The sequence below is a fragment of the Atractosteus spatula genome (genome assembly GCF_055471065.1).
Source record: "Atractosteus spatula isolate fAtrSpa1 chromosome 10 unlocalized genomic scaffold, fAtrSpa1.hap1 SUPER_10_unloc_6, whole genome shotgun sequence".
NCBI lineage: Eukaryota > Metazoa > Chordata > Actinopteri > Semionotiformes > Lepisosteidae > Atractosteus > Atractosteus spatula.
In genome coordinates, this window is record NW_028296626.1 from 488370 (window position 1) to 500721 (window position 12352).

At 50.0% G+C, this 12352-nt stretch overlaps 1 protein-coding gene across 1 annotated transcript; it reads left to right on the top strand.

Annotated features, from left to right (window-relative positions):
- Window positions 1–4924: 4924 nt before the first annotated feature.
- LOC148811906 (uncharacterized) lies at window positions 4925–9411 on the top strand. The gene is made up of 6 exons (XM_088908707.1): window positions 4925–5001; window positions 5724–5917; window positions 6360–6514; window positions 7059–7447; window positions 8037–8245; window positions 8883–9411. The coding sequence occupies exons 1-6, from the start codon at window positions 4986–4988 to the stop codon at window positions 9069–9071; spliced, it is 1152 nt and encodes a 383-aa protein (XP_088764833.1). The 5' UTR covers window positions 4925–4985; the 3' UTR covers window positions 9072–9411.
- The last annotated feature ends 2941 nt before the right edge of the window (window positions 9412–12352 follow it).

Consider the following 12352-nt stretch of genomic DNA (forward strand, 5'->3'; position numbering starts at 1 on the left):
CAAGTGACTAACTATCCTGCAGAAACAGCAGAGGCGCTGTAGCTGTGAAAGAGCTTTTCCCGGTACTCAGGGTGCGACAGGGACCATTACAGAAGATCATTTGTGCCTTCTGCCATAAGACTTTACAACCCAACTACAGTATGTCTGGGCGGGGGTAGGGGCACTGACCTGTTGCAACACCATACCTGTACTCCTGAAACCTGATTCCTCTGTAACAACTGATGCTCTGTGTTACTGGCGCTCTGTCTACATCTGGTTTATAGTGCAATAGGTGGAAGTGGAATGGGCAATTCATTTATTATTCACAACTGTTCAATAGTTACCTACTCTTTGCAATGTGCTTGGGAGTTTGTAATATCTATACTGTCTATTACACCTTCCTTGTGTTCTGTACATTCATTTTTTTGCTTTGTGTGCCTTTTCTGTTTTGTTTGTAATTCTTTATTCCATTTAATTTAGTTATTGTATTGTATTACTGTATTACTGTATTACTACATCTGCACTGTGCTGTGTTGACTGTGCCTGGCTGCTGTAGCACCTGAATTTTACCGGATGAATAAAGTACCTATCCGTCTTCCTTCTGCCGGGAGAGTGGGGAAGGAGCCGGCTGCCTCACACTCCGATGGCCATGTCCTGGGAGAGGTTCAGCTGCTCCAGCTCTTGCAGGGCCCGGTCGTACTCCCTCTGCAGCTGCTCCGCAGACTGATTGGAGGGGCGCAGGGCCAGGAAGCTGTAGGCGTCTTTGCAGTGAGAGAACTTCTCCCCCACACTGGAGCAGCAGGCACACAGCACCTGGAAGGACTGCTCTGTGTGTGTGTGTGTGTGTGTGTGTGTGTGTGTGTGTGTGTGTGTGTGTGCAGAGGGGGTGTCCTACACTGACAAACTGAAGGAACTGAGTCTCTTTAGTCTGAAGGGGGTGTCACACTCTGACAGGCTGGAGGAACTGAGCCTCTTTAGTCTGAAGGGGGTGTCCCACACTGACAGGCTGGAGGAACTGAGTCTCTTTAGTCTGAAGGGGGTGTCCAACACTGACAGTAAAATGTTTTGTTTCATGTTTTGTCAGTGACAGAGTACTCAGTACTCGTAAGCAAGGTACCCATTTCCTGAGGGATGAGTGTACAGTATGTTTGAATATCAGGATTTCCACAGCTGGAGTCAACTTCAGACTGATATCATCTACTACATTCATGATGTCTGGAGATTTGGATTACAAGTCCTACAGAAGTCCTACAGAAGATAAGTCCTTTTACCTTTCAGGAGTGGGCTCAATAATAAAAATAAATAAATAAATCATAAAAACTCTGCTTTACAAGAATCTGGAACACAATAAAAATCAAGTTTTTTTGGCATAATTTTAAATTAATACTAACGTGGCAAAATACCAAACCGGAGGACAGTAAAAAAACAAAAACCTGTTCTCAATACGGAGACGGCTGGGCTCACACACTCACAGAACGCCAGAGGACATGAGCAGGAGGGGTGTATCCACCTCAGTAGCCACAGTAAGATGATCTGGAGTGATCTGAAGCTATTGAAGGGGCATGCCAGAACACGCCTTTGGCCTCCAACGCTCCCACCCCCTCCAGCAGTGGCCTGTTAGCAGGATGCTCTTAGCATGCCTTCCTTTGAGGCCCCGGGGACGTCGACGTCAACCCAGCGGAAAAAGATAAGAGAAACAGGAGCTCTGTGAAAGGGCAAATGGAACTGAGAAACAGAGACACTGCTTTACACTGAGGGGGGTGGGGGTGGGGAACAGCTATGCTGCTGGGAGCCGGTAACCCCGGCTTCTCTCAGGACACAGCTTGATGAGCTCCTCAGATCAATTAACTCCTAAATACTGAAAAGGCCAGATCTTCTAAGCTTTATTAGGATCATATTGTTGTGTTTAACAAAGTGCAGATATGAAAATACACACCATAAACGATCATCGAAGTCCTAGCCACTGTTATACTTGACGATATTCCAGCAGATCAGCTGGCATTGTAGAAACCAAGAGATTCGAGCCTGAAGTGTCCGTTCGTCCAGCCAAGCTTTATAGTAGGCATACAAGGAACCACAATAAGGACTATAGTAGTTGTAGTAGCTCAGAGGGGACATGCCTCTACACAGCTTATAAATACACGTTTCTCTACACCCTCCCCCTCCTGTCTTCGAGGTAGCTTTCTCAGGACACTCCCAGGACTCGGAAAGCACTTAAAACATTCCTTTCTTGTCAGGAGTTTAGTGTAAACATTCCCCATTTGGGAATTTGGGACAGGAAGTGAGAAGCATCTGTGCTCAAGCCAGCGTGAAGGTTAGAGCTTAGCATGTGAATGCAGCAGGAGTTCACAGCTCCTGCCACTATCTGGGTACAGGGTTACACACTGATTCTGCTCACAGACTCCATCAGCACGTATGGTGCTGAATCCTGGAAAAGAGTGAAAGTCTGATTGAATTTATATTATAGGCTCGGTTCAATTGAGGTCTGCGGATCATTGTTTCCTGCTCCATTAAATTCGTCTTTATCTCAACAAAATGTCATCCAAATAGCCTCAGGCCATCGGGGAACTTCTTAAAATCACATTTGGGTATGTTAACAGTCAGCATTTGCGAGTGCAGAAGTCAATCTAAAAAATAAGGATTCAGTTTGTCTGGCTGGCGTCCAGTTTCAGTTTTTCCCCAGTATCATACTGCTCATGGTGAAGCACAACCCGGGGCTGGGGTATAAACTGCACGAAAGTGGGTTTAAAACTGGACAGCAGGCGCTTCTTTACACAAAGGGTGGTGGGGGGTGTGGCCAGCGGCCATCTCACCCTGCAGTGCCCAGCTGGCAGTCCCCCCCCCCACTGGAGCTCAGGAGGTGTGAGCCTGGCCAGTACCTGGAGGGGAGACTCTTGGGAAAGCTGAGGCTGCTGCTGGGAGAGGTGTGAGGGGGGACAGTAGGGGGCGCTCACCCTGCGGTCTGTGTGGGTCCTGAAGCCCCAGTATAGTGATGGGGACACTGGACTGTCCTTCTGATGAGACGTAAAACCGAGGTCCTGACTCTCTGTGGTCATTAACAATCCCACGGTGTTTCTAGGAAAGAGTAGGGGTGTTACCCCAGTGTCCTGGCCCAATTCCCCCCCTGGCCTTTACCCATCATGGCCTCCTAATAACCCCCCTCTGAACTAGCTTCATCCCTCTGCTCTCCTCCCCACTGAGAGCTGCTGTGTGCTGAGCGGACTGGAGCATCATCCAGGTGGGGCTGCAGGGGATCCCCGTGACCTGGGAAGAGCTGGAGAGTGGAGAGTCCAGGAAAGCGCTATAGAAGTGTAAGGAGTTATTAATTATTATTAACAGGCTGCCCAACCTGTTGTTGAAGCCTCTCTCGGGACACAGCTGGATGAGCTCCTCGGAACAATTAATTCCTCACCATCAAACAGGGGGCGGAGGGGTCCCACGGGCTGAACGGGCCCCTGGTGGATGCAGGTGTGTTCACACGCAAGCGAAAGGCGGGACGTGCCCCGAGAGACACAGCCGGGTTGGACAGCGGACGGTTGAGGAAAGCCGGCGCCTGTTCTTATCTTGACTGGCCTGGAAAACTGCCACCTCTTCAAAAATCACCCGTTTCAGCAGGAAAGGCTGCGTGTCGCGCGGGGTGAGAGGTTCGAGGGGAGGGGGGAGGGGGTAGGCGGGGCCGCGCGCACACAGGTCTGTATCACCAACCTGCCCCACCTCCTCCTCCTCTCGCACGCTTTTATTCCTTTCACGCGCGTTTCCAGCAGCTCCTCGGTGCGTATTTGAGCTCGGTCCTCTTCTGCGTGGCCGCTGCATCGCGCGATCAGCTTGCCGGTCCTGCCGCGCTTGATCGGGCTGGCCTGCGGGTTTGCGGGTTTTGCTCTGCATTGTGTGTCGGGGTGGGTACGCCGATATTAATCCACGATCCAGGGTCACACGGACGCGCCGATCCTACGCGAGCACGGAGTGTGTGTGTGTGTCCTGTGATGGACTGGTGTCCTGTCCTGTGTGTGTGTGTGTTTTAAGCAGGCTTAAAAGTTAATTCCACGCCAAAACGTGGACAGAAAAAAAAACCCAGCGTGTGTGTCCGTTTCTGCTTTTCTGCGTGGAATGAATCCCCGCCGCAGTCTTTCACGGTGCAGGGCTGTGTGTGTCTCGGGTTCCTGTTCCAATCAGAAAGGTTCAGATCTGCGTCTGTTGGGGGTTTTAATGACCGATGCGTAACGCAATAAGGATTAAAAAGGGACACGCGCGTGGCTTTCTTTCGGGTTCCCCTGTCTCGCGTGAAGAGCACTAGAACTGTCATTCAGTAAGAATTTGCAACTTCACTCCGATCCCCAGCAAACGCGGTAGAGGCAGCAGCTATAAAATAAGATGAGATTACTTTAACTAGCCCTATACAGTGTATTTTCACAGACCCCAGCTTGCTCTCCGTGAGATACACAGACAGGGAGCTGGGGGTCAGAGCGCAGGGTCGGCCATTTATACAGCACCTCTGGAACAGTTGGGGTGAAGGGCTACCACTGCCGGCCGCGGGATTGGAACCGGCAGACCCTGAGGCACAGAGTCACCGCTCCGCGCTCCGCCCCTTTGTATATAAGGAATTAATTCATTAGATACAGCGAGGCACCGGCAGAAACACACCAGCGACCCTCTACTCGCCAGCGAAGAAGCAAACACGCACGCTGGAGCTGCCCCTATAATGAAGGACCCTGGAAAAAGTACCCAAAAGGGGGGTACAGGTCATATTATTCAACCCCCTCACACCTATATAGCGCCTTTCCGGACTCTCCAGCTCTCTCCGGGTCACGGGGATCCCCTCCACCCCCCACCAGTGTGGAGCCCCGCCTGGGTGACGCTTAGGGTGACAGAGATGCAGGGAAAGGAAGAGCAGATACTGACCACAGATTTTTTAAAAAGACGAGGGAGGGAGAAACCAAGCTATTTAAAAAAAACATTTTGATCTCCGTCTCTCTCTTTTCCAGAAGTAAAGAAGATCAGCAACAAAAATGGCGGAGAACAAAGGTAGGTGTGTTGGTACCTCCGAGGTCGAAAAAAGGATCACCGACTGCATGCCATGTGCGTGACAAGTCGGCTTAAAGATCAGACGCTGTTAAACAAAGGAACTTCTCATCCCGTTATCTTATAAGGACGGAAGACTGAGAAAATCAAAGATGACGTTCTTGAGCAGCGTCAAGTGAGATCTAATTTACAAAATCGAAAATGAATGCCCCCCAAAACAGCCACGGGTGGTTATATTATCCTCGGGAATCTCTTCCTTATGTCCAAATGGCTTCAACTGTGGGAACGCGTAGACCTGATGGAAGTCTGATAGGACTTGGGGCGCCCTCTGGCGGAAAAGGGCCGAATTATCAGCCTTCAACAATGAGGCGTCCTCAAACAACTAGTAAAAAAAGTTACTCGTTACTACTAAAAGACCCGCTTATTAGATCTCGGTTACCACCATTTCCTCATCGATGTTCTAGAAAATTAATTTTTATTTTTGGATTTAAGTGGAAACAGCGCTGTGGTTCCCCCTTCGGGAATGGCACAAACTCCCAGCTCTTTCCTCCCTGTTGCTGGGACGAGCTTTTCCTGCAGCGGCCGAGGCAGCTGCATTTGAATGCTCTCCTCCCCTCCCGTCTTATCCGTCTGCCGTCTGGCTGTTTTCGGCGGCCCGCAGCGGATTTTAACGTGGCCTCCTGTCCGGTTTCTCTCTCTCTCTCTCCGCCTGCGTGCGGCCGCAGTCCAGGCCGGTTTCCACGCGGTGCAGTCGGTGATCCAGCTCCAGGAGCTGGTCTCCGTGGTGCAGAAGGCGGCCGTGCTGTTCAAGGTGTCCTACTTCAGCCTCTGCCAGTACCCGGATCTGGAGACCAAAGTCCACCAGCGGGGGACGGAGTCGCGCAAGCTGTGCATCTCTACGGCGGCTACGTTTTTACAGGTAGGCAACGCGCCCTTTAAATATCATTATTGCTGGCCCATCAGCACTAATAGTGATGCTCGTGTAGTGGACCACTGCCTGGAAGTGTATTTCAAACTGATGGAGGGGGGGAGGCAGCACGTCTGTACACAAAGGATGGGGGTGTGGAACAAGCTGCCCAGTCCATGTGGTTGAAGCCGATGCCCTGGCTCCTCTCCAGACACAGCTGGGTGAGCTCCTCCAGTCAGGACAGGAGGCTCTTCTGTACACAGAGGGGTGCGGGGGTGGGGAACAAGCTGCCCAGCCCTGTGGTTGAAGCCGATACCCTGGCTTCTCTCCAGACACAGCTGGGTGAGCTCCTCCAGTCAGGACAGGAGGCTCTTCTGTACATAGAGGGTGGTGGGGGTGGGGAACAAGTAACTTTACCTTTCTCTCTCATTTCCGGTTCTTCCCCCCCCCGAAGTGCGCCAATGTGGGGACCGACATCATGAAACGGGTGTTCCCAGCAATTCGGCAGGCGGTGAGGGACCAGCAAATGCAGTCGGCCCGGGTCAGCCTGGAGCTGTCCAAGACCCTGATCCAGAAGATGTGCTCCGACGTGCAGAACGTCGTGGAAAAGTACGCATCTTTATTTTCTCTGGGGAATTCCAGCTGCGTCTGCTGGGTCTGTTGATGCTCTCTTGGGGAAGGGGGTTAAATATCATTCTCATCATTTTAATCGGAGTTCAGTCAGCCTCAAGATGGAAGGGTTGAACTGAACAGCTGAGCAAATGGATAAAGGCTATTGAACGATACGTCAAGTCTCACGTTCGTTCCCCCCCCCAAGGCACTCGTTTTTCTCTGTCGTGAGAACATAAGAAGGGCCAAGTCCTCTTTTTCATTTCGAACCGGTCTAGCCTGTTTTAATGGTTAATGGATCCGAGGCTGCAATGGTGTGAAAGTAGCCAGTTTTCAACCACAGAGCTGGGCAGGTTGTTCCACACCCCCACCACACTTTGTGCAAAGAGGTGTTTTCTGTTCTCCGCTTTCAAACGCTTTCAGATAGTTTTACACTCCCTTCAGACTAAAGAGACTCAGTTCCTCCAGTCTGACGGTGTGGGACACACCCTTCAGACTAAAGAGACTCAGTTCCTCCTGCCTGTTCTCTCTCTCTCGACCGCAGGTACGAGAGCCTGAACGGCAGCGTGGCCGGCACCTGCAGCGATGTGAAGGCGGTCCGCGAGAGCGAGCAGCAGGAGAGGGAGAAGAAGACGCAGGAGGCGGAGGCGCTGCGGGCGCAGGCCCACGCCCTGAAGGACCGGCTGGCCCGCCTGAACGAGGAAAAGGCCCAGGTGGGCCGGCAGATCCAGGACAAGCTGGCGGAGAAGAGGCAGCGCCAGGGCGGCTGCTGGGCCTACAGCGACAAGAGCAACAACGCCCGCCTGAGCGCCCTGGAGGGCGAGCTGCGCCACCTCTACGGGCAGGACAACTGCCTCACCCGGGAGATCTGGGACAATGCCGCCGAGCTCAACCGCATGCAGGCCGTCTACTCCCAGGTGCTGGTGGAAATAGGTAAGCGTGCCGATTGAGGGGGGTGTCCATGCCTGGTCCTGGACTGGTGTCCTGTCCAGGGTGTGTGTGTGTCTGTGTGTGTGTCCTGTGATGGACTGGTGTCCTGTCCAGCGTGTGTGTGTGTGTGTGTGTGTGTGTGTCCTGTGATGGACTGGCGTCCTGTCCAGGGTGTGTGTGTGTGTCCTGTGATGGACTGGTGTCCTGTCCAGTGTGTGTGAGTGTGTCCTGTGATGGACTGGCGTCCTGTCCAGGGTGTGTGAGTGTGTGTGTGTGTCCTGTGATGGACTGGCGTCCTGTCCAGGGTGGGTGTGTGTGTGTGTGTGTGTGTGTGTGTGTGTCCTGTGATGGACTGGTGTCCTGTCCAGGGTGCGTGAGTGTCTGTGTGTCCTGTGATAGACTGTCGTCCTGTCCAGGGTGGGTGTGTGTGTGTGTGTGTGTGTGTGTGTGTGTGTCCTGTGATGAACTGCTGTCCTGTCCAGGGTGTGTGTGTGTGTGTGTCCTGTGATGGACTGCTGTCCTGTCCAGGGTGAACCCTGCCTTGTGCCTGTTGCTTGCTGCCCACCCTTCTCCCTCTCTCCCTCTCCCTCAGGGAAGCTCGGGAAGCCCAAGCAGCTGCAGGAGGTGCAGCGCTGCCTGTCCCGCGTCCAGCAGATCCTGCTGAGGCTGCACAACTTCTGCGACACGGCTCGGGTGGCCATCGCCAGCCTGGGGCAGAAGACCGAGGCGGGAGAGAGCTTCCTGGATTACATCCAGGACTTCAAGGAGGAGTACCTGAAGAGCCTGGATGAGGCGGAGCAGGTGGGTGGAGGGGCAGATCGGTGGTGTGATTTTCTCTCCCGAATTTCAGTGGGAGCCTCCGTCAGTCAGACGGGTAGCTCTCTACAGTAGCTGGAAATAAGGAAACTACGATATTTTAGGACAGTCATTCATTTTAGAGTTAATAACTGCCATTTTTCTCCACACATCTACACACTGTGCACAAATGCACACTACACACATTCTGACTACAATGGCACCGTACACACCAACACAATGCATACACTCAACTGATCTGACACAATCGCACTCTACACCCTACTATACTGTATACATACTACACACGCACAAACATTCGTACTATATCCATCAACACAACGCATACACACTACACACGCACACACATTCATACTGTACACATCATCGCAATGCATACACACACTGTACACACAACTGATCTGTATTCACAATACACACAACGACACACTACACATGCATGCACATTCGTACTACATACATCAATGCATACACACTTTACACACCACTGATCTGTATACACAATACACACAACCACACTCTACACCCAACTATACTGTATACACACTACACATTTGTACTGTGTACATCAATGCAACACATACACACAATTGATCTGCGCACACGCACACGCACACTGCAGTCCTTCCAGGTGCTGTGTGCCTGCTGCTCCAGTGTGGGGGAGAAGTTCTCTCACTGCGAAGACGCCTACAGCTTCCTGGCCCTGCGCCCCTCCAGTCTGTCTGCGGAGCAGCTGCAGAGGGAGTACGACCGGGCCCTGCAAGAGCTGGAGCAGCTGAGCCTCTCCCAGGACATGGCCATCGGAGTCTGAGGCAGGAGGACGAGGACCGGGAAGAGCTCTCTCACTTCCTCTGCGCTTCCTGCATTATAATAGGGTCCCTGCTTGGCCATCTGTCTAGTTTCTTGATGATGTCATGTGGTGATTTATGATGTCATGGAGGATGGGAATCGCTTTTCCCTGCTCCTGGGGTTCTGGTGAGGGGTTATCATGCAGACTAGGATCAAGGCTAGGGTGTTGCTAATCTACAGCAGGGGGGTTTGGTTATGTCCATGTTTCTAGTGTGACTGCAGAAAATTTCAAATGCACCTTTTTGACTATGTTCATTAATGGAATTTGGACAGCTTAAGTGAGGGGGGTGACTGTCACATAGCTCCACAATGTCATACTTGGGATCCCCCACACACGGTGTAATTCATGTGCCTGATCCCCATCTGTATGGCATGAAATAATGGAACTGCACAATAAAATGGTCTCGATGGGAGCAGTCTGATTCCTTTGCCGTCTGTGATACAAGCTGCCCAGCCCTGTAGTTTAAGCCGATACCCTGGCTTCTCTCCAGACACAGCTGGGTGAGCTCCTCCACTCAGGACAGGAAGCTCTTCTGTACACAGAGGGTGGTGGGGGTGGGGTACAAGCTGCCCGGCCGTGTTGTTGAAGCTTATTCCTTCGCTTCTCTCCAGACACAGCTGGGTGAGCTTCTCCAGGACAGGAGGGTCTTCTGTACACAGAGTGGGGCAGGGGTGTGGAACAAGCCGCCCATCCCTGTGGTGGAAGCCGAGACCCTGGCTTCTCTCCAGACACACCTGGGTGAGCTCCTCCAGTCAGGACAGGAGGCTCCTCTGTACATAAAGGGTGGTGGGGGTGGGATACAAACGTACCCTTCCATTTGACTAAACAACCTTTTCTCCATATCCCTGCTTTACCCTGAGAGCCAAGAGGGTGGAGTCCCATCCAAATAACAAAAGACAACACATCTATTCAACTGACACTCAGAGGTGACCGAACACATTTCAGGTTTACACCCCAGTTAAACGTGCCTTTCCTTCATTTCAGATCGCTCTGCTCCCCATGATCTCTGAAAACCCACTCTCACACACCACGCCCTCACATCGCACATGGCTCTACATTCACCAGCTGTAATACAGCTACGAACAAAGACAGACATTGAAGTTCGCCATTACTAAATGACATTCGTATTAGTTCATGCATGTATTAATGTTCACTGGAAAGCAGTTTCAGTTAAATATTAAAATGTTCCCAGCGACAGCTGCATAACAGACTCATGACAGTAGTGACCGTATTATGTCCACCCTATCTGGGGATGTTCTAATGTGACTCCAGCTGCTTAAACCACATGAAGAGGTGATGTCAGTTCGTCCCCCTACTTCAGTAACCACTAGAGGGCAGCAGCTCTTGCTCTGAGTTCGCTGAAAGAGAGACTTACAGAAGACACAGGCACAAGAACGGAGCCTGGAGAGATGTTCAAATAAACGCCGCCCCCCAGGGAGACCCGACTGTGTAAGAGCCTGGGACCTGTGAAAAGAGTCTTTTATATTTCTATTTAAGTGATTTTTTTAATATTTATTTTGTATTGCTGTACGCATCTTAATTTTTCGTCTATTCTGGTGTCTGGTTTTCTGTTTTTTTTGGCTTGTCTTGGACTGCTGTAACACATCAATTTCCCTTCAGGATCAATAAAGTCCTATATATCTTCTGCTCTGTTTTGTACCTTACAGAATGATGAGTTAAAAGCTAAGTCAGCCATTTACAGAGCAACACCCACACTAACACAGATGATTTTTTTTAATTCCCACAACAGATAACAGTATATTCAAACAAAGCAACAGCAATATAATAAACCTGACAGGAGCTACTTTAACACCTCACGCTCTTTCACACTTCAATTCTCTCAACAGATGGGCAAAAAAAAATTCCAGCAAAGAGATAAGACTTTTATTGTCCCCTGAGGGAATTTTGTATGGACACCCAGCACTCCTGTACATTTAAATAGCATGCACAAAAAGAGAGAAGAAAATAAAATCATTGCACATTACACTATTACAAAAAATAAGAAAAACACTGCACATCATTCTATTGCACATGTACAGTAGAACACATAACATGGAACGTTTATAACACATCGCAAAAACATATTGCACTCAGGTGGGTTGTAAGAGTCAAAATTGTTTATCCTTGACATTTTTGTGTTGACAGCTGTAATGCATAGTGGAACAAAGGAATCTTTGTATCCGTTTCACTTACCTTTGGGAACCCTGAAACGTTTGCCCGAAGGAAGAAGTTGGTATTCAGGGTTGAGGATGTGGGAAGGATCTGATATCATTGTTCCTGTCTGTCTGATTAGGGATTTTTCAAAGATGGCCTGCGGGGAGGGCTGCTGTTTCACTCCCTTGACCTTGAAAGCTGTCTGGATGAGGCGGGTCATTTGCCATTTAAAATGAACTGATAGATGACCGAACCACACTGAAATACCATATCTGATAATGCTCTCGATTACAGCTCCAGAGACAGATAAAGTGGGTGACCGCAGCTACTGTCTGCAACACAGTGTGGTGTGAATGATACAGGGTGTAAAGACCTTTTTCAGACGAGCTGCGATCAAATGATCGGAACACATAGGAGACGAAACTGGAAATTAGACCATCTAACAACCCAGCAAACAGGGCTGAATGGATAAGAAAACCCATAATTAATGAAGAAATATAAGGTAACCATATGAGGAATCACAGGAGAAAATATATGAAATAATTTAAAAAACAGGAGTATAACAGTGGAGCTGATGTATGATATGCAAACAGACAAAAGGAAAAAAAAATCATTGTAAATGGAAAGAAAAAAACATTCTAAGCAAGAAATTATTCTGCAGACTTCATGCTGTCAACACTAAAAACAATTCAAGTTAAACAGGAGGCTAATTTCAGCGGCCACATTTGTTGCTTCTGGTCTTAAGGCTGAATTCCAGTTTGGGGTGCTGCTTTCAGTTCATTACAACTGACCCCAGCAGGAAGGGCAGCCCCTACATCACAATTCTCGCGAGCTCTCACCCGTGATGAGAGCAGCCTTGCCCTGATCTCCACAAACATGGCGACCATACAGGACTTGCACAACGTTCAAGAATTTGTGAAGGTCTCGGAATTTCTCACATTTTGCAGTACCCTCAATAATTTCTTCTGAGACGGAGATTTAATAACTGGTTGGAGACACTGGGGCAGCAATCCCCGTTTAACACTACAAAGTGTACATTGCCACAAACAAAATACGTGTTCCTAAAAAACGTTGCAAACGCAAAAGAT

Excerpts from the sequence above, each read along its gene's own strand:
- LOC148811906 (XM_088908707.1), top strand. Across the intron at positions 6,515-7,058 it reads GTGCAGAACGTCGTGGAAAA|GTACGAGAGCCTGAACGGCA; the intron begins GTACGCATCTTT and ends TCTCGACCGCAG. Across the intron at positions 7,448-8,036 it reads CCAGGTGCTGGTGGAAATAG|GGAAGCTCGGGAAGCCCAAG; the intron begins GTAAGCGTGCCG and ends CCTCTCCCTCAG.